The sequence below is a fragment of the Corvus hawaiiensis genome, chromosome 2 (assembly GCF_020740725.1).
Source record: "Corvus hawaiiensis isolate bCorHaw1 chromosome 2, bCorHaw1.pri.cur, whole genome shotgun sequence".
Taxonomy (NCBI): Eukaryota; Metazoa; Chordata; class Aves; order Passeriformes; family Corvidae; genus Corvus; species Corvus hawaiiensis.
This window is the reverse complement of record NC_063214.1, coordinates 114634905-114660902: the sequence shown is the minus strand read 5'-3', so window position 1 is coordinate 114660902 and position 25998 is coordinate 114634905. Positions and strand designations below refer to the sequence as shown.

General features: G+C 44.2%; 1 protein-coding gene across 1 annotated transcript in view; it reads right to left on the bottom strand.

Moving 5' to 3' along the window:
- The window catches only part of LANCL3 (LanC like 3), a 39143-nt gene extending 17947 nt beyond the window's left edge, over nt 1–21196 (bottom strand). The window contains exon 1 of the mRNA XM_048288883.1: nt 20586–21196. Coding sequence (XP_048144840.1) covers nt 20586–21131 — 546 coding nt within the window. The 5' untranslated portion in view covers nt 21132–21196. The remainder of the gene's footprint in view (nt 1–20585) is intronic.
- Nucleotides 21197–25998: the final 4802 nt, after the last annotated feature.

Below are 25998 nucleotides of genomic sequence, written 5' to 3'. Positions count from 1 at the left end.
AGTACAGAGCATATAGAATATATGGAGCATATAGAGCATATAGAAGAAGCTGGTTTTGCCTGCTGTTGCTGTTGCTGCTTGCCTTTATTATGTAACCCCCTTCAAACTCTGCCTTCAAGAAAGCTGTGAGACTATGAAATAAAGAGCTTAGCAGAGCAGCAGCCTCCTCTGCTCTGTTACTCTGGTCCCAGAAGGACAGGTACCCCGTCAAAAGCTCAACACCAAAGGTGGCTGATCAGCAGCAAAGCCAGCAGGGCATTTCTCAGGAGGACAAGTCTGATCACAGGACAAATGAGGTATCCTGGGATGCACTCCTGTGTTGACGCTTTTGAACAGCAGCTGTCTGCACCCCAGCTGCATGTTCTCTGCTGCCTAGTCGAGGGTTAGAGTTACCACAGAGCACAGAGAGCCAACAATTTAATTTCAAGCATCTCTCCCTAGAATTGCACCCAAATTCAAGAGTGTGAATTGAAAAGCGTGTTTAAAAACATTTAAAAGATTTGCAAATTAAGTGAGAAACAAACCCAGCACTGCTTGGAGAGGCTTTTTCTTACATTACAGAATTTTACCCCAATGTTTTTCAAGAGGTGTGTAAAATCCTTTTTTTTCCTTTTTCATTGTTATTATTGACTAGCCACATAATGCATGGCTGAGCAATTATGAGGACACAGACCCTGGGAACTGGCTAAAATGGAAGTATCAGAGATCATCTTTCTGCAATCCAAACCCTTGTTTGGAGCTCCTGTGTATCAACCACTCCTTCATCAGACACTGGAGCAGTTTATGAGAGCTGCAAATAAGCAGGAGATTACTGCTGCATGGATACTGCTTTCCTTCCCATTCTCTCCTCACAGGTAGGAAGAAGATTATTCATGTATAAACTTCATCACAGTGGGAAATCCTTTGACTCTCTAGTCTCAGTAAGAAAGTAAATCAGTGAGTGAGTTCTGTAATTAGCTCACGCCAAAAACACAGCACAGAGTTATCAATTCCTGATGGGAGATTTATCCTTCTGCACTCCAGATACGTGTCCCTGACAGTGCTGACTGCTTTTAGATGACAAACACCTTCCAAGCTGGGCACCTTGCACTCTAGTTGGGGCAACAGGGAGCCCAGCATGCTGTAGCTGTGCTGCCCTAGGATCCCATCCCATTTATAACACTACTAAGCAAGGAACATCTGCTCTGCCTGTGTATATTGGATCAGCTTACTTCCCCCTAACAGCGGGTCTGCTGGTTCTTTGGAAGTGATTCCATGCCTTCATCTGTTCCACAGACATTTCTTGTGGTAGCAACGCTGTGCTGGTGCTTGGACTGGTTCATGAACACAATCTATGCAGAGGCATAAGAAGTACCATCCATTCTTCCAGCTCCAGAGCAGCAGGAAACAGGATTCATGAAACTGGCAAGAGACAAAATCTTTGTAACCACAAATGAGAGACCCTCCCCAAACACTGCATAAACCTGTGCCTTTAGTCTGCATTAAAAAGTGATGCAAGTCCAGCTCAACTAGGCATGACCATTTGCTACTAGGAACTTAGGCAGGCTGCTCTTGGGAAAAGGAATTTATTAGTGTTAGCTCACATCTGCAGGTCAGCATGAGATGGGCAGAACTCGATCTCGAGTCAGTCAGTAAAGGCTAACATTGGTCAAAGGGAAGCTGACCTAGGCTCAGAGCTCTACAAATGAAAATGACAACTGTATCTAGAGACCAAAGAAATCTGATGAGCCATATGTGAGGATGACTTGAAGGTCTCCAGAAACAACTGGACACTTCCGTTTCTTCATTCTTTTACTTCATCTGTAAAGGAGAACACTCAGTGATCTAATAAAAAGTAATGTATTTACTTCTGAGGAGTACAAATTTGCAAAGAGAAATGTTCATGGCTAGGAGTTCTTAAGATTATGAATTGTACAGCTGCCAAGTTTATGAAGACATAGTTAACTTTAAAGATGTCACTAAAGAGAGAAGTCAAATCAGCTACTCAAAAGCACTGTTGGCAAGGAGTAACAGGAAATGAGGACATCTCTGGTGCACCTCCAAAATTTTAGCTCTGAGAAACTTTGTCTAGCTTTCTCTGGGAAAGTGGTAATACCTGTGAAGTTCCTTTAAACTGGTGTTTGGTTAAGGAAGACAAAGGGACAACAGCACTGTATGTCACTTCACAATTAACAAAACTCCACTCCTGGCAGCAGTTATGTCCTTGCTGGTTGGCTGGTGTTCCTTGTTTGGGTTGGGAAGGAACAGCTGGGTGACACAGGGCAAAAGGTGGCACGAAACAGAGATGTTGGCCTAACTGGCTTCAGGAAAGAGGGTAGAGAGAGCGAGAGAGGTGAAAGAGCTCCTGGGCTCCATAGGCTATGTTAGCTGGCTGTGTCTGAAGAGAACAGTCTATATCCAAATTTAGTGGGTCCTGGGCTGGAGAGAACAGTCAGTGGTTTGTATACAGCCTGTTTGGATGAATAAATGTTCTTCTCCTGTACCCTTCGCTGAGGGATCTCTCTGACCAAACTACTGCACAGAACCTCTATGATCACACCACCTTTCTCTATTTCCAGCTTATCATGCCATTCTCGTGCTCCAATTGTAAATAACATTAAAGCTTCATTTGCTTCAACAACAGTGATTAGATGTTGTTCATGTGAGATCTCCAAAAAAACCAAATAAAAATAAGAGATTACACTTAAAAGCAACTATGTAATACAATAAATTAAAAGTACAGGATGAGGACAGAGGAAGATTGATTGCTAGTTCCTTGAGAATATCTCTAAGGATGCTCATCCTTCAATTCATCTTAAGTAACACCATATCTTAATCACTCACAGTAATGGAAAAGAGCCTTTTCACCCTCATGCAGCACTTTATTTTTCAATTTCTCAAAGTCACTTCACCTATTAGATCATTTGTATGGCTTTTAATATCAAAGTCCTCATTGACCTGAATGGGTCTTGACTGGGGAGACTGTTACTCCTGGCAAGTATCATGTAAGAAATGCTGAAAGTTTTACAAGTTATTAGGGTTTCTATGTCTTGCTAGTAACACCATAGGGCTGCCTCATAGTTTGTTGGGACTGATAATAATTCTGTCCAAGTTAGCCCTCAAAGACTGAGATTTCAGGAACATGAATTACTTGACAGAGTGAAATGCTGACCTTGCTTGCAGAAGCTGAGTAGAGAAACCTAACAGATACAGCTGGGCAAATATCCAGCTCTTCAAGAATTGATCCTACTCTCATTTCAGTCAGTTTGGAGGGAACTGACTAGCACATGCATCCTCACTCATTGCTCTAAACCAATGTGGAGTGCATGACTTATAGACAATAAAAATACTTGGGTTTTTTTAATCACTTTTTTCCAAGGCTGTGCATACTTTATGCCTCTATTGAATAAAGCTGCATTTATAAGCAGTAGTTCTCCCTCAGATTCTCAAAGAGCTGTCAACAAATATTCTCAAGAAGACTGTCCCCTGTGATGAGCCAGGCAACACAGTCTTCTGCATCTAAATGAAACAGATTAAAAATTTCAGTTGAGGTATGAGGCACCACTCCCCTGAGGCCAGAATTCCAAATAATGGTCTATATTTTCTGTCGAGGCAGAGCTTTGCACTCTTGCTGTGAATCTTCTTTGCTACTGCAAATATATTGTTTGAAGAATTAAGAAGTTTAAAAAACTAAAATAAAAGATTGCAGTTTATACACACACCAGAAAATTGTATTGGATCAAACTATATCTCATCTTGCTTGACAGTCAGTTTAACAGGAATTCACTTGCCTTTCACACTGTTATCCTAGGTATCCTAGGTTCACAGATGCAACTGAGACTGTCAGACATTTACATGTCTGTTTTCCATGGGAAATTTTTTTTTCTCTCAGGACTACAGGATTTGGCCTGGACTACACCTGTCAAAAACATTTTACCACTTTTCGACTAATCAAATATCACAATGTAAGCAATTGTACATCCATTTACTTTTACATATGAAGTGTGCTGCTGCGTGTCATAACTTATTCCTTTCTTCTCCTTTTGGCTTCCTCAGTGTTTTGCTGAGCATTGTTGACATGGTTGCAACTCACAAAATATGCCAGGGACATTTGGAATTCAGAAAACAGACACTTCATTCTATACATTATTAGGCAGCCTTATATTTTTTCCCTCTTTACGTTAAAAATACCGCATTCCTTATCTGTCACCATCATCTAGTCCTTTTATCTTTCTCATACAAGAATTCCCAGTCTTCTTCCAGCGCCTTTAGGCTTGTTTTGTAAGTGTTCAGACCTCCTCCCTCTGTACAAGTGAATGTGCGTCATTCACAGGCTTACCAAACTAAATAAGAAAACAGAAATGTCTCCTCAAAGCCTCGTGGCAGAAGTGTTGGAACAAAAAAAAATTGATGGAGGAGGAGGAGGAGGAGGAGAGGCTGCAGAAAGTAGCATTTGGAAAACTATCCATAAAAGCATTTATAGCTTGTTACTGGTAAAACTTGCAGAAATTATCAACTACTCGTTTCTTCATTCGTTTCAAAGTAAGGTTCAGAAAGAGAACGCAGTTGCTGCCAGCATCAGCGGCTCCTAACCACAATGCCTTCAATGCTGTGGGTTTTTTTCCACATTTAAAATGAATAAAAGCAAGGGCTTCCATCCTAACATGCTACCTAGGGATGCACAGAATGCCCTGACAGTGGCTGTATAATATGGGTACAGTTGTAACAGCTCAGTACATCAGAAGAGTCCCTGACCTCCACCAAACCCAACACTCACGGAGGAGAAGGACCTAAACTATGTGTGACAGTTTGCCTAGAGCTGTGGACAGGTCAGTGAAATCCCTGCTCAGTGTATTGCAGCACTGCAGAGAGCAAACAGAAAGCGTTAGGATGCATGAGAGTAATAATGAAATGATTATTTAACAGCTACTTGAGCTGAGATTACTTTGTTCTTTCTTCAAATAATTCTCTGGGTCTGTTCTCCCATTATCGAAATAAACAAAACAAACAAAACAAGAAGTCAAGCAGAAACAAGTACTTAAGAGGTAATTATGAAATTCTTCTAAGTGAAGTTAACATCTGTTTTCTGGACAGGAGATAATGTGTTAAAGGAGGTAACACGTTAAAGAACAAAAAATTATTTTATCTTGCAATGGATGAACAAAATGATAGCTTATGAAAAGGTCAAGTTTAAAGGCAAAATATCTCTCTGCTCCCCCAAGAATCAAGTCAGCTAAGGAAATTATTTCTGCAAAATTTAGCTGGGTCCACTTACACTGTGCAATTTTAACAAACCAAATGAACCTTTCTATAATTGAGAATTTTTAGAAAGATTTTTGGCTTAACTGCTGAAGTGCTCCACCACTCCAACTGAATTAAATTCGAATTTGTCAGAACCCATGTTGTGTAAATAAATAATTTATCACCTTCCAATTAATCCAATATTACAATATAAGAACATTTAGTCCTGACTTCGAGAGACTGGAATGTTAATGGTTAATGACTCAAACGATTGCCCATCTGTGCTTTGCTAAGGCCAGGCTTGCATCCCTTGAGGGGCAGGGAGTTGAGTTTCTGGGCGTGTGGTGGCCCTTCCCTGCTTGCATAAGACAGAGGAGGTGAGCACCCACCGAGGGCTACAAGCCAGGCCTTGAGCCAGATCCTGCAAGGCAGAATGGTGCTTTTTATTGGGCCACTTGTCCTCCCTCAGTTGTAAAACTCCCCCTGCTGCCCCAGGGAAAGCTCCTGAGGGTGTTCAGCCCTTCTGATGGGGCATAGGCTGACTGAACTACATTGACGTGAGAGGCAGCTCTCCAGTCTCAGAAGGTGTCATAAACCATCAAAGACCCCTGAACTGCCCCCAGACTCATTTCTGAGGCTTCCCACCAAAGGACTGAAAGCTCCCCCCTGCCAGGGGAAGTACCTGGGTGTTCCCACCGAGCCTGAGTGTATATTAACCCATTGGGAGGGCTTCACCCACTGCTGATGGATCACGACTGCAACCACCACTTTGCCATCACTTTGCAACAATCAAGTCTCGTCACAGGATCCATTGGTGGTGATGTCTTTCTACTCTTTCTTTTCTCTCATACATTTTCTTAAGTGCTATTTTTATGCTCTTATATTGCTATATTACTATAGATAATATTAATCAAAATGGCCACATACCTGGTCTCCTTTGCAACCAAACTCTTCCAAAAGAAACCCTAATAATAAATGTATATTCCTTTACAAACACCAATCATTCAGTGTTGTTTCACTCTAATCTGTCCAAGGGATCTACTAACAAGAACCTGGGTTACTCTCACCTTCAGGGGTGGGTCGTAACACTGACAGATGTTGCAAGGCCAAGTCATAGAATCAACTCCCAGAACTTAGCCCATCAATTCCGGAAGAAAAATAAATCCCCGTGTTTCAGAGCATAAAACCAGTCCTTAAAAAAGCAAGTTAGGCATGTTACAGACAACACATTTCACTTTCCACAGACATTTGTGTAGCTGAGTCATCTAGCACTGGTACAAGACATTAAACCAGATGGAGCACTGGAAACAAATCTTGAAGGAGAAACATTTGTTTATACACTAGTGCTCCTGACTGCAATCACGTGGAAGCATCCAACTGTCCTTGCTGTGCTGTGTGTGAAACAGTTTGAAAACTGTTACTTAAACCTGTTGTGCAGTTACCGTGCCTCTGTCATGCAGCAACAGCTTCTTCCCATGCTGTCACTTCAGGTGACAAAGACACAGTTTGGGGCACTTCCCTCCAGGCCTTGCTGCGCAGAATGTTTTGAGTATTAGATGGGAGTAATTTCAATCAGAGGCACAATAAGAGACACTTGCTCTAGCCATCAGCACACCCCGCTTAGAGGCATCAGCTTAAACCACTGCACTGTATCAGAAAAAGAAGGGAGGTGAATTTGAATTACCAGGTCTGTGATGAAATCTCAAGGTTATTGCATATAAAAAGGAAGACCCCCACTTGTACTGTAATTTGCTCAGAGCCCATTTGGTCTTAAAACCTGTAAGGGTGACAACAGGTGAACACATTCTGCCCTTGCTACTGGGAAAAGACGCCAAATTTGCTTTTACTCCGCAGCAGGTCAGACCCTTGGGGCTCTGTGAGAAGAGCACTTCCAGCAAAATGGGAGGGATGAGCTAGGTGGGATGTGCTCCCCAGCTGCAGCTTTACAACCTCGTTTGGAGGATGTAGAGATGAGTTATGGCAGGTGAGATGGAGTGCAAACTGCCACTACCTGTGGGAAGACTGGAAGGAGTTGCATAAACACCATGGAGAAAAGAGAGCACTATAAATCTGTACCAGAGCTCCACAGATGGTGAGTAATGTAGCTGGTGGCTTATGAATTTTGGCATGGCTTATGTGACCCACAACACAGCACTCTCAGGATCTGCACACCTATTAAAAGATGCCCAAAAGATTTCCAGGGCATAAATCAAGTGCCTTGGCCATTCAAGCAAATCCAACCTTAGTCACCAGCCCGCGAAAGTTTTGACTGCAAAACTTTTGGTATCTTAGCATCCTGGGTGAGTTTCAGGCAATGGAAAGGTCTGAGGAATCCCAGAGAGTGAATACATAGTATCTCTGTTGGATGGTACAGCCCTGTAGGGAGCCCAAATTTCACTGACCTTGTTGCCATGTTGTGATAATGAGAACTGGTTATGGCTTTTCACTGGTATTAGCTGTTCATTCCCTTGGAGAACAAAAGCAAAGGAACATAAGAATTTATATTAAAGTCAGTGTTGAACTCTGATGTACTCAGGCCCTGTCATGTCCAGCTTACTTGAACCTCAGTTTCTTCCCAGCATACAGGATAAGTATTACAGATATTTCTTCCCACATACATGTGCTTACACTAAAAAATAAGAATAAACCTTATTTTAACTCATTTTTTAATCTCTTGAGCTGTTTTCATACTTTCCCTCTGCCTGTGCATAGTGTCTGGCACTTGCTTCAGCTTAAATGCCAAAGCAATTCTTATCCAGATATCTGCCTCCTCTGGATCATTAATGAAGATAATAAATAAGGCTGGTTGCTACATCAGTCCCTTATTAGTACTTATGATTAGCTTTGCTTGCGGTCTTTCAGCCAATTCCAAATCCCCAATATCCCCATCCAAGCCAGAATGAATTAAGTTTTCAAAGAAATTATCTTTGACACTGCATCAAAAGACCTATTCAAATGTAAACAAGGTATTGGCTACTGCTCTTTCATCAGGCACTAATTTTATGATTCTGTTGTTTACAACACGTGATCTTGGTTGTCTCAGAAGACTTCTTTATTCTATGTCATGCTGCTTTATATGCACAGTTCTACTATGCAGATCTTTATGAGGCATGTGACACCTGGAAATATGTCTAAGTATTTGCTGCTGAGGAACAATGTGGCTACCTGTGAAATTAGTTAAATGAGGTAAGCGACACAAAAGCATCATTCACAGGCTAACTAAGGCATAAATTAGTCACTTTAAAGAAGCACCAGCACTGCCTTCAAGCGGGGGGAATTCTAGAGAACTCCATGCTGGCATCATGTCACTTTTACTCTGTGTGATGATCTGCAATTTGTGCCATGCCAATAAGCCACTGAATAGAAATATCAACTTAAGCTACAGGAAGAATGCTGACAGCATAATGCAGGAAAACCAGATGAAGGTGATCAAGTCCTCTGAGTCATCTGAATTTTACTCTATCCTTAGACTGTGGTAGCAGACTGATGTAGTAAAAATCCTGATGTTCTGTATGTAGCTCCCAGATACTCCAGGGCACCCCGACAAGAGGGTTCTGAAGCAAAAGACAAAAGAGCTTCCAGTGGCATACAGTGCCATTAGCATTGCCTGGAAATATTCCCACAACTCCAAATACAATCCAAGTCATATTTCAAATACAGACAGTCACTTATAATTCAATACTGCCACATTTCAAGGGCACACTAAGAGTCATGGGATTTATTTGAAGAAGTGTGGAATACTGCTCTTTAAAACGTAGCCTACTTGGTAAGTAATGGGATTACTATCTGTACTTTTCTCTGAGTTAAAAGATTGCCATTTGGTACTGTAATAAAATTAGGAAAACTTTATCAATCTTCCCTTTATGCTACTTATTCTCAGTTGTGACTGGGTGTAAACCAAGCTGAGTTTGGGAAAAAGTGTGTCAGAACACACAGTTCAGATTATTGTAAGAGTTCTAACCTCAGACAGCAAGGAGGAAGAAAAACAGCCATGAGAAAAATCACACCACTTCTAACAGTAATAAAGAAATATTCACAGCATTTGGCCATTAGCTGCATGTAATTAACTAACAGGAATTACTACTACCTCATGTTACAGATGACACATGGTGCCCTGGGAGCACTCAATGCCATCCTTTCTTTTGCAGGATTTGTCACTTTACATGACTGTTCTCTGCAGCCCCACAGGGAGGAACTGAGCAAAGTGAGACAGGAGGGCCCCACACAGCTATTTCTGGACTTACAGATCACAAACTGTGTTTTCCAAGGCAAGCTTGTTAAGTCAAAATACATGATTTAAAGCTCTTTACCATATGCCTTTCATACCCTATTTTGTGTGCTTAATATTCTGATGCCCTTGGAGTAAAGCAGCTTCACTTCAAGGGCCCAGAAGGACACTGAAGTCCTCTGATGTCTGTCATGCAGAATCTGAAAGAAATTCCATAAAAATAACGACAGGAAAGAACCTCCCTCATAGCCCTCATGCTTGAGGGGTGTCCTGGCCATCTGCAGACACTGGAAAGAATGTTTTATCATTCCTTTGCCTGTAACTCAGCTTTCAGAAAAAGGTTTTGCCTTTTTCTCCTGATGCATCCTTGGCTGCTCATACATCACACAGGAAAGGGAATTCTCCTCCTCCACTGGCAAACAGTGTAGGGGCATAGGCACTTTCAGGGTATTTCCTGTTTTCTTTCAATGGTGGGGACATGGTCTACCTCCTCCAATCATCCAGGCATTTTCACTAGCAGACACTCAGTGCTGCAGGGCTGCGAGGCCCTTGAGAAGCGTTTGAGCTGCAGCATCCACTAAACCAGCTTTGTTTTTGTAGGGAAAAAAGAAATCGTTACACTAAAACTTTTCAGATCCAAAACCTTCCCAATTGCCTGCCAGAACCAGAACAATTTTATCAAACCTTAATATTTAGGTGCTAAGAGAAGATTCTGCCCTTCCTTTATACAGCAGACTGACAAGGGGACCATGGTGCTGAGTGGGTCCTTTTGACCCTTCTAGACTTTAGGCCCTTCCATGCTTGCAAGTGCAAGGAAAAGAAATTGCAATCCTTCACCCATTCAAGGTACTAGAGGAAGTCAGAGGAAGTGGAATGGCATTGTGAGCCTGCTTTTGGGGAAAGCAAATGGAGCAGGAATGACTGTGTGCTTTCCATGTACTGCGTCAGGGATTGCTCAGCCCGGAGAAGAGAAGGCTCTCTGGAGATTTCATGGATGTGTATAAACACCCGATAGGGGAGAGCAGAGGAGACAGAGCCAGGATCTTCCTAGCAGTGCCCACTGACAGAAAATTCTACTTAAATATAAAAAGAAGCTTTTTTACTGTGAGACTGCCCAAGTACAGGAACAGGTTGCCTAGGAAAGGCATGGAGTAGAGATATTCAAAACCAAGGGGACACAACCCTGGGCAACCTGTTCTGGCAGACCCTGCTCTGAACAGGGGGCTGGACCAGAACATCTCCAGAAGTCCCTTCCAACCATGGCTATGGTTTGACTCTACAACTGAGCCAAATCCAAATCTGAGCATGCTAATCCACTGTTCAGATAGATGGTGTGGATTTTATTAATTTAGAGACATTTAGATTCAAGTCCAAGTTTGACTCAGCTTACCTGTGTGTTACTTTTTTTTTAATTTACCTAAAAATATTTGTTTTACCAAGATAAGCTAGCAGTCCCACAGTGCTTAAAGAATAAAATTAAAATAGGACAAGTGCATTCATACTACAACTCTGTCTACATTTTGTCTCCTGGATGTGTAGCAGTTAAATGGGCATTATTTCCAGGCATTCTTGATGCCATAATAAAAAACATATATGGATGAAAATGGCAGCCTGGAATAAGAAAGCTCATGATGAATTTAGCTCTGCAAGACCAAAACCAAACAAACCAATATTTATTTAAAGAGCCTGAACAAGTTTCTTTTTCTGTTCTACTGCTAAGACTTTTCCCCAAGTTCATATTTGACTGACTTAGCTCGGATCAAATTTAAACAGCTCCATGTGGAATGTGTATCTTGCAGTCCATTGTTATTGTAAGTGGAATTTTGACTACTTAATCACTGGCTTAGTCCTAGAATACTAAAACAAGTATAGCATTAGCCATTCCACAGATGGCAAGAACAAGAGACAACCCTGAGCTTTATCTTTACATTAGCAACTAAAGTAAATCACAAGAACAGACTAAATTTAACCTCCACACACTTCAGATTTCACTTACTCCTTGATTTCTAACGTGGACAAAATAATTGACTTAATACAGCCCTCTCAAATATATTGTTCCAAGGCTACTTCCACAAAAGAACTCTATCACTTCACAGATGTCCCCTGGATATGTAATGGCACACCTCGTGCTACAACGTAGAATGACACATGCCCAGCTTTATTCAGGGAACAAAGGAAAAGAGATTCTCTAGTTGGCATTAATGACACAAAGCTCCTTCAGTTGAAGAAGCTTCTCATCTTGCATATCACAGCACAGAGTTCAATGATTCCCTGTCTCTACATGACCCCTACCTACTTCACTTTTTCAGAGACTTTTCCTAAAGAATACCTGTCCATGAGCTGCAGCCCATTAAAAGGGTGCTGGATAATAGCAGGTCATGAGCAGGAGGTGAGTCAGTGTCACGCTGGTGTGAGATGCAAACACCTTACTGAGCTGTATATATGGAAAAAAGGCCTGAAGGAAGAGAGTTGTCTCTTTGTTAAACTAGAAAGGTCTTTGCCAGAACCATGTGTCCAACTTCTGGCACTCTTCAGGAAAGGCTGGAGGGAGACTGGCAGAGTGCAGTGGGAATGACCAGAGACGTAGAAAACATGACACACATGGGAAGACTGGAAGGATTAGGATTGTTTAGAGAAGAAAAAATAAGAGTAAAAATAATCACAGTCTTGAAATATATAAAGAGCTTCTGCACAGAGAAAAAAAATTTTTTGCTATTTTCAATGGAGAGGACAAAGAAAACCAGGCTTAAAAGCAAGATTCAGATTAGTCATTAGGCTGGACTTTCTAAAAAAGCAGTGTGTCAGACATCCAGGGCAGGCTGCATATCCCTCATCACTGACTGGGGGTATGAAGAGCAGGTTAGAGAGCGGCTGCCAGGAATGACAGGCACAGGTACATCTTCCTGTGGGCTAAATGGCAGCCTGAATTACCCCTCAAGGTCCTTGTCAGCTCTTTGATTGTGGTAGGGATATTATCTGGTGGTCAGGACTGAGCAGACAAACTACAGAACGACACCAGTATGAATAAGCAATAATTACCATTCTCCAATTCTGCACCCACCCACCACCACAGGGCTGCTTTGTCCTGTGCTGCTTCTAGCCCCAGGCCCACACATTTTTAAGAGCAGCCTTCATTTCCTTGATGCTGAAATCTAAATAGGACCAGCACATCCCCAATTTATAATCCTCAATCATGTTAACATTGTACCAACGAGGGATTGGAAGCATCCTGCGAAGAAAAAGATTAGCCACACAAAATAACTAAATGCCTTGGACAGATAGAAGGTGTATTTATCTGCCACATTTTTTCTTCTCCCAGATAATTCAGTGCTATCAGACATCCATTCCATCTCACTCATGATCCACTGTTTTTCAACAAGAGATACTAAGCCAATAAAATGAAGAATTCAGGAATGCTGATGTACTGCAAAAATAGATTTATGGTTCTTCTCTCAGACATCAAAATATATTGAGCTGAGAAACACCAAATGACTCAGCCACAGCTTGGACTGCTATTAAGATACTTTTTGATCATGTTTACCTAAAATGAAACAGTTATTTGAATTATTTTGCCTTGGTACTCCAGCTCACTGTCAATTGAGAATAATCCTACAACACAGATAAGAAATAACGTTTTGACAGGGTATTGTCCCTGAGCTCTGCTGTAATGGAGTGGACAGAAGGTTACACAACATCACTCGGTGCTTAATCTCATGCTTGTCAATGGTCAAAGAACTCCCTGCCATGACAGACACAGACAAAGACATATTTTGACAGATCATCTGATCAAAAATAGTGACCTGATTGCATATATTGAATTCTAATTTTTTTTAAAAAGGGGGTGGAATAGAGAAATTGGGTGACGGCAGGACCATGGGACTTGCCCATTTTGACTGGCTCCCTGATCCTCTCTACAGAGCTTCAACACTGCTCAGAGGCAATGCTGAGGACCTGCTCTGCAATCTTTACACAGCCTGCCACTGGGGCTGTAGGTTGATTTGAAGACTGTCCAGCTGAATTAACAGAGTAAAGTGGGACCTACTGATTTAACGAAGGCGAGACAAAAGAAGAGGATCTTTTCTACATTTGCACCCTGCCAGCTGTGATGCATAGCTGTCCTACTTCTTTATGTAAAAATCTAATGTTCTAACAATGTATATTAAATGGCTACAGAGGAACTTGCAGTTTACTTTTATCCCTCCACTTCAGTGCTGTAAAGTGCTGAGGATGTTATGCTTTTACAGTGTAATTGTTGTTAACCTGCTGCTCTTTTCTTCCTCATTCTTTCATATTCCTGCTTCTTTAGCCTGGTACCAAAGTAAAGTTTACTAACAGCATTACTGTTTAGGTTACACACTAATTTATAGTACTATATGCATGTAACAGGAAAATGTCAGTGTCAGAAGTACAGCAATTTTCATTAAAAAGCCTCTATTTGCTCCCAGACATCAGTAGTCTCAGTTATTCCTTAAAGAAAATATGGAATATAACACATAAGGCTGTGCTCTGATTTGTAAGCACTGAATGTGATGACAGCTATTTCTGTAAATGTATGAGCATATGCAAAGAGAATACAGGGACAGAAGAGTGACAAACAAAAAATAGGCAGACAAAAATAGTAATTTTCCTCAGCAAAATGTAGCTTACTCCTCTGCCTGTCCTCTTCTCTCTGTGTTTACTGTTCTGCTGAACTTTTACCTTCTTCTAAATTGAGTACATTGGCCATCAGATCTCTACCAGTCTGTCAAAGAATCTGATTTTAGTTTTAAATCTCCCCCGCTCCGGGGTCTATGTTATTTCTTGCCTTTTTCCCTTCATCCTTGAATTCTGCTACCTTTCTGCAACTTTCCATTTTTCTATTTTTGCCAGCAACTAATTCTTTTGCTTTTAAAATAATTTTTAATTGTCTCTTTCTTTGCCTCTCTGTTCAGCCTTGGTCAAATGTCTTTTTTCCCCATGCCTGCCTGTCTCTGCCTCCACACACTCCATCACATATGCATGTTTGACATGCACACTCCTCCTTTCTGCTGTGTCATCCAGTGCTACCTGTGAGTTAGCACAGTTAACTGTGGCTTTTGGTCCTGTGTAAGCACCAGGCCAAAAAATCATGAGGGAAAACATCAATGTCAAATATTGCTGCCTGTGGAAACACAGTATGGTAATAAAAGTTCTTTGGTGTACGCATAAAACACAACATACAAAAATCTGAAAACCCAAGGCAATAGATTTAAGAAACCTGTGCCACCAAAGTGACCCCACGTAACGAATGCTGTGAAAAACAGCAGCTCCCAGCCCAACCCTGCACCTCTCTGCTGGAGAAATCCCCTGCGTCTCTGCTTCAAACACTGGTGACTCCAGATGCTTCCAGAGATTCAGTCACCAGACACCACAGGTCCAAACAAGTGCCCAGCACCTTTCCACAAACATGCCCTCATCCCAGTTCCTGTGTTTTGTTCTGCAGGTCTCACCTTCAAGCCAGAGGCAGCACAGCAGCGGGCAGGCACACTGCCTTGAACATCTCTGCTTCTGAGCAGCACCGACAAACTCCAAAGGGTGACCTCAAAGTTCTCCATGGGGTTGATCAGCAAGGTGACTGAACTGACAAAGTTTAAGAGTTAAATGCTGGCATATGAAATTTAAAGGAGTTAGGAGAAGGATGGGAAAGTAGAAACCTATTCTGGATACAAGAGATGCCTCTGCATAAGTACATGTCTTTTTTCTGTTAAAATCTCTTATTATATCATCAGTATTACTGCTTGGGCTGCTTTTTCAGCAGAAAGAAGCTGCTGCATAGACAAACGTTCTTCCGACAGCAAAAAGAGGTACAGAGATGCAGCACTGCTTTTGTACAGAACTGTCTTTTTAATACCACTCTTCAGCCATAAGCAGTTGAAATCCATATTTCTGCAGCAGAATACATTACTTACGTCGCTAAACTTGTGTCAATCAAACCTCCAATTCCAGCAGGATCCAGTCTGTATTACAGTGCTTTTTTGCTGGCCGGTAAACAGTGCACTGGAAAGTCAACATTTTCAACCTCCAGTTTTCTACTTTGAATCTACAATTGAATATTCAGTGTCCACTGCGTTGAACTGAATCCAGGCAGCCATTATCAAGATGTCCCAATCTCCCAGTCTAAAGGCTGTTTAAATAAAAAGGATTCGCATTGCCTTGCTGAACAGAAACAGGGAAATTCTGAAATGTAGACCCAAATTATCCAGATTCATTAAAAAAAAAAAAAAATCCAGATGCAAATAATTCCCCTTTTTCACTGTTTACTTTAGAAAAACTCAGTTTTCAACTCCTGGTTTAAATTCATCAATTAATGCAAAATTTATCCCCCGTGTGTAGTTTCGGAAATCATGACTAGGAGACTGTACATTTAAAAGAGGCCGGCTAGGATCAAAAGATTTTATCTTTACTGTTAACTCATTTTAATCCCCTGGCAAAAAAAAGACTTCCTGGCTGTGTAGTGGCGTGTGTGAAATGAAATAATGAAATCAGCACAGTCCCAGCTAGCACCACGATATCTGACATTTAAAACACCACAACGTTTCAGACAAACTGGCAAATTCTTCAACAGAGAGAAAGGACTTTAATGGCCACAGGGGAGGAATGAAATCTCACCTCAAAGGCCAACTCTCCCCTTTCAGGCACAGGTGAGATTAAAAGCCTGACACAGAGATTCTGCACTACAGCACTTGGAGGTGCCTCAGTTTTGTGGGTATTTTGCAGATATCCCTTGCTAAGATCTATAATTTGTGTGTCTTTCAGAAAAACTATGTTCAGCATTAATACAGCTACATTCCACTTTAAAGAGCTGCAAATGAACATGTTCCAGGCAGGGCTCAGGAAGATTCTTGCCCTCATACTTTTGAATTTTTTCCTAAGAGATTGAAAAAAAAGAAAAAAGTGGAGCAAAGTAACCTACAATAGTCTTTAAAACCTAGCTTACTATCTGGAGGGAAGACTCTTAAGGAACAAATAGCATCATCTAGAATTGTCTGAGGAGCTGAAAGAAAATAACTTTCGTTCATTTGTATCTTCTCTCCCAGAATATTACAAAATATACACAGGTTGGACCCATCAGGTTCCACACACTGCACATCCCTCCGTTCCACTGCCTTTTAAAATAACACCTGATGCTTCCCTTGCTCTGGCATCCAGATTCCAGACATCCCACAGCAGTGCCATTCCTGCTTTCCACATACCAGGTGAAGTTCGTTCAGCTTGATTTGCAATCCTGTGAGATCCAAGACAAAAGAGGCTTCAGTGACAGAGGGCAGGCAGGGTAAGAATGGTTTTTAGTAGGGCCTTACACTGAATGAGGTCCTGCTAGAAAGACCATTGCCCTTTCTGGGTAGGCCCCGACAGAATATCAGAATTGTGTACACTCTGACAGGACAACACCACTGGAAACACACACCAAATCATGACCTAGCACTGGCTGGAAAAGGAAACTGAGATGCCCCTCTGCCACACAGACAACAGAAAGCTTGACCATTGTGGCATGAAGAGCCTCTACAGGCTCTCAAGACTCCCCAGCGCCTCAGTCCCTGAGGGAACAGGTTTGGCCACACTGCTGGCACAGTGTGCTAGTTAAGCCTGTCACCCCTGCAACTGCAGGCAAGGGTCTCTCACAGGGTCCCCAATGTCTTTTGAAACCACAGTCTCCAATGAAATCACAGCACCAGGCTGTGCAAAATGCTGCCCTGTCTCCTACAGGGCACCACTGCTGTCTGTGCTGCTGCAACCCCGAGCCAGTGGAAGTCAGTCGAGCCCATCCATACAGTCAGTTATTAAAAGATAACCCAAGCTGTGCTAAAAGGCAGCAGCATCTTTAGCAGATGGTGATACAAAGAGCCACTTGAACTTCTGTACCTTTTCCTCTGTCATCTGACAGTTACATTGCCAGAAGGGAGTGCAACGACTGAGGCACACCATGCTCCACCAACCACAAAATGGGACAGAAGCATCACGGAAAAAAATTGAGGAGAGGGTAAAATATCATCTGAACACAGGAATGGGACCATCATTTTAACAGTGTCTTACTGCTGTTTGCCCAAGCAAACAGAGACTGAGTGAAGGTAATTAAAAGCAGGACTGACAGATTTCCCCAAGGACACACAATGAACCAACACTACAAGAAATAGGAAAAGATGTCCTTAAGAGAGAATAAAACAATTTTTTTCCTTGAATGGTGAAAACACAGCAGTTAAGGGCAGCTAAAGTACATGCACCCTGTACAAATGACACACTGTTTCTGCCAACACAATATTTTACCTTTCGCTGTCTGGGAAGCACTGACTGCAATATAACGGAAATTAAAGAAGGGATGAAAATAAACATCTTTCCTAATGCACAGTGCATCATGAAAGTCAAATCCTGTTAAGCCTTGACTGTTGAAGTAATCCTTACTCATGCAAAAAATCCCAATTAATTCATCAGGGAAAAATGCTGTATTAGCCTAAAAATCTGAAAACCAGATGAATGTAAATGCTTTCTTCACATGAGGTCAGTGTTATCCAATAGACTGGATCCTTCAGGACAGTCCATTAATTTCATGAAGAACATGTGAAGCTTAAAGATGCCAGGACTCTTTAGCAAGACACTGAAGTATTGGGGCCCAGCAGCTGAGCTAAATTTGTGTTTGCTGAAATAAAGCTGTCTCCTTCCGTCCCTGCTTGGATTAAACAAAAAACAAACCCAAGATATAAATTATAAAATTCCCTCAAAAGGCTTTTCTCAAGGACAAGCGATTTCTCATATATAGGTCACCATTTGACTCCTTCAGAGGAAAAAACCATGCGGGCAGCAGCGGCTGTGTTTCAATGTAAGGAATGGATTTCACTTTGTGCTGCAAATGTTTGCAGAGTGTCCTCAAAAAAAAAAAAAACAAAAGAAAAACCAAAACGTGGGAAACAAGAAAACATGATGCAATGAGCCATGTGAGGCTGTGCACAATCAAATTACAGGAGGTAGCATTTTCCAGCGGTTCGAATCACAAGATATTGCTTCTATTCTGGGATGTACCTGGCTTACAGTTTGACCTTGGGTAATAAATGACATGCACTCTCTCTGGGCATCCCTTTCTTCATTTGTAAAAAGATGCAGGGTTTGGTCTGGCAATGTACTAATTAAAATAATTCTGTACTAGGCTGGGAATATTTATCAAAGGACACAAATTTTGCTCAAGCTTGAGTACATATAGACTAGAAATCATAATTTTCCTCACAAAGGAACAAAATATTTCAATTGCAAGCTTTTAAAATCTTTTTTTAAATTAAAAAAATTAAATTTGAATTTTAAAATAATTAACAGTGTGCTTTATTTCTTGCACTATGCATTTAAAATTACGACATATTTGACAGAAGTAATACTATAGAAGGACATCATCTTATCAATGAAAACATCAGCAAGGGGTTACAGGACATGTTTTATTGGCAAAAGAGCAATTAACCCACCTGCTAAATAGATTCCTCTGTAAGTGCATACCTGTGCTTATCTGTGCGGATGTTTAACTCTTTACAGCTGCCTTTAGTATGATTTTTCAGCAAGCAAACAGAGGAGAGCTCTCCCCTTCCTCACGCTGCCTGTGAGAGGTGATTGCACTCACTCTCCCAACTGTTCAGCAGTTGCTCTCAGGGATGTAAGACAAATAGAAAAAGGCATTAAATAAAGCAGCAGAGTGCAGGGTGCCACCTCCTTCTGCTGGTGTGTCACGACACCATCATAAGCACTGACATGGGTGCTGGACACACTCCCCCAGTGCAAACTGAACCAACAGGGATGGCTTATTTCTCCATGAGAAACCACCTTCAGGCAGGCACTGCTGCACATAGGATTGTGATGTCTCTACAAAACTTTCCTGTCATGGGAAATGCCACCAGAATGAAAAGTTCGGCTATGGTTACACATAACAGAACCATGTTTATGGTTATGGTCTTCAGACAATCCTATACAAAGAAACAGCATGCTTGCTATGCTACTTGAAATGCTTAGCGTGGTAAGAATTCTAGTTGAAGGCAATCACAGTATTTAACTGACTTAACATTCTTCCTGGCTTCTCTGAATACCCTCGAGCCTCCTGAGACCTCCATTAAGCGAATTTCCTCAGACTCCAATTGCAGTGACTAGTATTGGATGGGGCAGAGCCACTGGTTTTTACATCATTTATTTACTTATAAATAAATGTTGCTTCCTCTCCTGGGAGGGAAGAAAGCCAGAAGCATATGAACTTGCAAATCAGTGATTAACAGAGGAAACACAGATTGGACCTGACAAGAGGACAGGGGAAAAACAAAAATCTACCAACTGTCTGGTCAGATACCACACTGACCACTTAGTAACAATCACCACAGCAAACACAATCAGTTGCAATAATTGTAATGCCATAATCAGTGGAAGCTCTGAATTGTCAGCTAAATTGTACTGACAATGACAATGTCTAGGGGTAAAGTCCCTATCACTGAAACCAATACTATGTTGAACCATAACCACATCTCAGGTTTCCAGGAAAAAATCCCCTGCTCTCTTTCATGAAAAGCACCAAAATACACGACCAGATTTCCGGAAGTCTGAATGCTGGGGTTAGCAAGACCAAATGCCCCTCAAAACCTGGTTCCTCGCTGACAAATTACAGCACAGCACCGCTTAGTACTACAGGGTTCCTCACTCTGTTTTACTCAACGCTATTTCTTTTCTTACCCACTTCATTTTACGGAAATACTCTTGAAAAGCCCGGGGTGGCTTCTGCCAAGTAATTAACCACCTGGCAACCAACAGCTGCTGCTCTCGGCGTGCCCCGGGATGCAGCGCTCCGCTCCACAGTCGGGACCCCATCCCGCTCCCGCTGGCCAAAGCTGCATCTTTTTCATTTCGGGGAGGAGCGCTGCGGAGGAGCAGCTACCAGGGAAAGCCCCCGCTTCCCGGGGGCTCTTCCTGCAGCTGGTCCCCAAAAGTGCAAGCTGCAGATGGCCGCGGCACCGCTACGTCCCCCTCTAGCACCGCGGGCACCGTCCCGGCCCGGCAGCAGCGCGAGAAGCCGCCGCGGGGGACCGCCCCAGCTTCCCGGGGACCCGCCGACGGCAGGGCCGGTGCCCCCGGGGCTGCTCCGCTGCCCCCGGCCCGCCCTTACCTCCATGCCCAGCCGCTGCTTCAGCACCAGCGCGGCGCACAGGTATCCGGCGCGGCCCACGAACAGCTCGTCGGAGCCGCACTCGAGGAAGGAGAGCGGAGCGCAGACCTCGCTCAGCTCCCTGAACTTGCCCAGCGGACGGGCGTAGTCGGGCAGCCCCAGGGCGCGGTAGACCAGCGCGGCCACCGCGTACACCCCGGCGCCGCCGAGCAGGAAGGCGGCACGGGTGTCGGCGTCGGCCTCGCCGCATCCCTCCTGGTAGCGCAGGCAGGCGTCCACGACGCGGCGGGCGGCCCGCAGGTACGAGTCCCGCGACGGCGCGAACAGCGGGCACTGCGCGACGTGGTACAGCATGTAGGCCACGCCGGCCACGCCGCCGTACAGCCCGCCCGGGCAGCCGCGGGGGCCGCCCAGGGGCGGCAGCTCCCGCAGGATGCGCTCGATGGTGGCCGTCACCAGCGGCACCGCCGCCTCCCTGTCCGGCGCCGCCGCGGGGCTGCCCGGGTAGTCATCGAAGCGGTTGGCGAAGCAGCGCTGGCTCTCCATCCCCCGCCGGCACGGCCGCTCTGCGCAGCGGGGAGCGGCGGGCGGGAGCTGCCGGCCGAGGGGGCGGAGGGAGCGCGGGGGAGGCGGGCGGGGAGGCAGCGAGAGGCGGGAAAGGGGCGCTCCCGCCGCCCGCGGCTGCCGGACGGGGCGGGCGAGGCGCTGCTGCCGCGGCGGAGGCGATGGGTGGTGCTGGCCGGGAGGCCCCGCGGAGCCGGTTCGGCCCCGGCACAGCGCGTTCAGTGCCCGCCCGGCGCCCCTCGCCCGCTGCCGCCGCCCCACCTGCGCTCGGTGAGCGCTTCTCGGCGGCCGCCCGGGGTGGCTGTGGCTGACCCGGATCTCCGGACCTCCGGGCTAAGCCACGCGAGGGGTCGACCCGGTTCTGGTGTCCGGCTTTTCCTGCCGTGGGGTTCTTCCACCACACAGGGAAGCCAGTGCATCACCTTTGCCCGACCCGTCTGTGTATCCCCTGCATTTTCTCGGGGGAAAAGGGTTAATTGGGTTTTCCATCCTCCCCCACCCCGCTGCTCTCAGGGATGCTGCCGTTTGGATCAGGGATGAATGCTGGGTCTGCTGGAGGGATCCAGGGGCTGGAAGGGTGGCCGGAGAGCTGCAGAGTTATTCCTGGCCGTGGAACGGCCCCTGAGGGCTGCTGCAGCCAAAGCTGAAGGATGGAGCCAAATCCAAACGAGGGCAGCCCGAGGCCAATTTACATGGGAAGCTAAGCAAGTCCCCAGCAGACCAGCGGTGGCACAAGGCCATCTTTGGCCCCTTTCCTTCATGCATGAGCCAAGCAGAGCTTATGAGGAACAGAAAATTTAGGTCACTGAATAGATTCCAGTTAAAAGAAAGAAAAGAAAAAAAGGAGGAGAATCATGAAGTAGACATTAAGAGCAATTCTTTCATGATACAAATACACAGTTGTTGCTTCTTCCCCTGATGATGGGAACTTCTGCAGCATAAGTGAATCAAAGATCTGTGACTTATGGGCACCTGGTAATCTCTGGTACTTTCTCAGGAGATGCAGCCTCAGTAATTGAGGACCTTCCCAAAGAAAGGTGGAAGGAGCAGCTTGCTGGAGGCTCCAGGCAGTAACCAGCAGCTGGCACAGCAGTAGCAAGTGCCAGAGCACTGTCCTTTGGATATCGAAACACCTTTATGAAGTTGTGGCTGTCTTCTCTCAGCTTTGTGCTGGCCTCTTGTTTCAGACAAATGCTTTCAACCCTGTGGAGCTCCTCACTTGCATTTTCACACCTTTTTGATTCAACTCACCTGTCCTTTCTCTTTCCTTTTTTTTTATGGGGTTTATGATCTGCTTAGAGATATTTGCTTTCACCCTCTGATTTTGGTTTCTTCACTTCTCTTCAGTACCATTTTGCCATGTTTACATTCCAGATACCCACCCACTAGTCTGTGTTTGTGCTGTGTTCCCTAAAGCCCCATTTTTCTGGCTTATTCACAATTGTACCATATGTGGTTTGTACCACACAGACCTTGGCAGTCTAGAACATTAAAAATGAGAAAATGCCCTGCAAATGGCTAAGATGTCTCATTCATATGTTATTTTCTGTCATAAACTGGCTTCTGTTGGCCCATTGATAGAGTTGAGGGTGTAGCCAAAGATTTTCCACCATAATTTCTGTTGGTTCTAGAAAAGTGTATTCCCTAAAGGCTTTTTTAAGTTAAAATTTGGGAGTTTTATTTTTCATTCTGACATAATTTATTTTACAATTTGGGGATGCTTGCTTCATCTATTCAATCTTATTTTCAAATTGAAAAGGCTCTCTCATTTTGAGAACCTCAGCAAGAGGAACTGGATCTCTGCCAGTTTCAGCGGCAAAGGATTTAAGAAAAATATAGACTTCATGAGAAAATCAGTTGGGTAAGCAATCTACAAGAGAGTCAAAAGGGAGTCAGTAATGACATACCAAAAAGGAACACCTTCTGTGCTCTGGGGAGTCCTCTGTTGAAATAGAGCTTAGCAAATGCCACACAGCAATCGAGCAAGAAATGAGGATGACAGTTTCTGCTGTACTTCTTTTGTATGAGTATTAAAGCACCAAAGCCAAAGAGAGAGATACATTGAAAAAACACATGCTTCTTATAGCTGCAAACCCCCCAAATCTTAAACTGCTCGTGTGTTCATGTACAAAAGCTTCATGCTTTCAGATTGTGCTCTTTATCTTTTTCTCTCAAACAAGCACAAGTGCAGTCCTAATACAAATGGGAGAGCAGTAGGGCTGATTTTCAGGTATATTCAGGTTTCAATATGGGCCTTCAGCTTGAGAATAAATGTGAACTCCCCTCTCTCACTCCTCTGCACTGCTGCAGCTCCTTGGTTTGTGTGCTTTGGTCATGCTCTACCTCCTCTTTGCTCTATAGATCTGATGCCGCAAGCCAAGGAACAGGTAAAAAAAAAGGATTATCCAAGGAAGGGATATGATCCTGGTGTGGTGGGTGGAGGAGGGAGCTGAAGACTCAAAGCTGCTTGTTTTGTTTTAGTAAATCCACCATTCTAGAACACATATTCTGGAGATTGGCTTGTTGTATGTATTGATAAAATGTCTAATCACAGACTGAATAGGCTTGGGAGGAACCTCAGGATCTAGTCCCACCCATGCTCAAAGTGGGGTCTATTGGTGTACTTGTTCATGTGTGCTTGTTCATTTCTACTTGTTTATTTACAGATCCCTTCAGGGAATCCAGGCGCCTGCTATTTCCAACAGAGCACAGTAGTCTGTCTTCAGCTGGTGTGTAGGGACTGGAGGCATCTCCAAACAAATATCTTATGGATTAGTCTGTCATTTGTCTTGTATACTTTTTACTGATGCAACAGTTTTGTATGCCTTCAGGATTTTGGGATACCCACGTGGCTGAAGTTTTGTTCTCACCCAGAATTCCACATCTCCACTGAGCTGAAGGTGAACACTGGGCTCCGTACAGAGGCTGAGCTTCAGCAACAAAATTGTATTAAGTGGTGTGAACACATCAACAGGGTTGTGCTAGAGGGTTTTCAAGGCTGGTTTGAGCAAACCTGCTATTAAACCCAAAATCAGTTCCCACTCTACCTATCAAAATCAGCCCTCAGTATCCTTTACTGCCCAGTGCTGCTCTTCCCTCCCCAGAGAGTTTTGCCACTTCAGATCAGCTTTGCAGTTAGCTCCTTTCCTGCCTGTAGTGGGTTGAACCTGAGTTCAACAGTCTTTTTGACTAATGGACAGTCTTTTAGACTAATGACGCTTCTCACAATTTACAACTTAAACCGTGCAGAAAGGTGGGAATTTCCTTTGTTCCAGCTTGCCTGCCGAAAGGTGGGGGGGCCTCCGAGCCTCTGGGCCCCGCTGGGCCAGGGCAGGACCCCTACCCCCTTCCCCTTTTCACAATGCCGCGGCACGGACCCTGGGTCGCTGGAGGGGGAACTATCCCAGAGCAGCAGGCAGCTAAAACCAGCCATGGACTGCTCACAGCTCAAACCAGCCATGGACTGCTCACAGCTAAACCCATCCGGTGCGGCTTCCTGCGACCGGCCGGGTCCTTCTCCTCTCCACGCGGAGCCAGCGGGAGCCGGCAGAGCCTCCTGTCTGCAGCCAGCACACTCCGTGCTGAACTGAAGAGGACACCACGCAGCCAGCAGCACAAAGGGAGCGAGGCTTTCCCCACTGTAAAGCCCGAACAAGAACACCCTTCAACATGGCGGCTTCAGGGTCAGAGAGAAAGAGAGAGAAGTGAGCCACGTGGGACGGAGCTGAGCATGGCGACAGGAGAAAAGAGGGCGGCGCCGCGATTCTCGCGTGTAGCTTAAAAAAACTTCTTGCATGCTATGGGAAGAAACTGTAATACCATAAACTGTTTGTCTCTTTAATCCATTTGAAGTACATGGGGGGATGGAGAATTCACATGTGGCCCATGAAGATTGTGAAGAGTGCCTATGCCAGGCTATACAGAAGCAGTGAGAGGCTTTTAGAGACTTGTGGCGAAGAAAGCCTTTGTGTGCAGGCCAAAATAACTCATCCTTAAAAAGATTAATAACCCCATGTGATGGCCCATGTTTGGCAGTGTGAAGGAACTGTGAGATTTTGCATGGGAGAGATGTTCTACACACAGCAGATTGTTTCTTTCCGGGCGGGTCTGCTGTTGGTGGCAGTTTGGGAACCACGTGAAGCAGAAGAAAACCCTTTTCTCCTTAAGCATAAGAGAGAGACTTTTCAAGAACTGCAACACTGACTAAAATCCCATGTTCTGTTATCCTTTTCATGAGTTGGGTAAAAGTGAGAGAAGTGCTGGAAGAGAGGGGAGGTTTGCTTTAATTTCTTGTCATTTCTTTTTACTTTTAATTCTATTCATAATAAAACTCTTTCTTTGTACTGCAACTGTTTAAGTTTGAACCTGTTTTACCTTGCAGCTCTCTAGTTTTCCTCAATATTTTCTTATTTTCCCCTTATGGAAATAACAGATTTCGTGTGCTTGGCACTTAGCTGCGTCAAACCATGACACTGCCTGGCTGGGCTTTGTCTACACTCCTGTCCAAGGGGCTTTGGGTTTACAGGGTTGCCTCCATCACGGCCCTGCAGTCAGTTCACGTTTGATGGTCAGCTGGCCCTGGGGCATTTGGGAGAAAGGAATGAATTAGGCTGAGCTGTTCCATGCCCACATTAGAAAAGAAGTGTTTATATTTCCAGTATTCTCTGTTGAGGGTTCTTTTGGTGAGGGGGGTGGGGTGGGGGGTGGAGAGGTTTGAGAATTATCACTGCACTGGAGAGACCATGCTGGTAGCCAAAATTTGGAGTAGTCTGATCAGGAGTCATGCAGTGGAGGCAGCCCCAAGGGTTTCACAGCATTGTTATTTGGTAGTCACAGTGCCCCAGCAGTC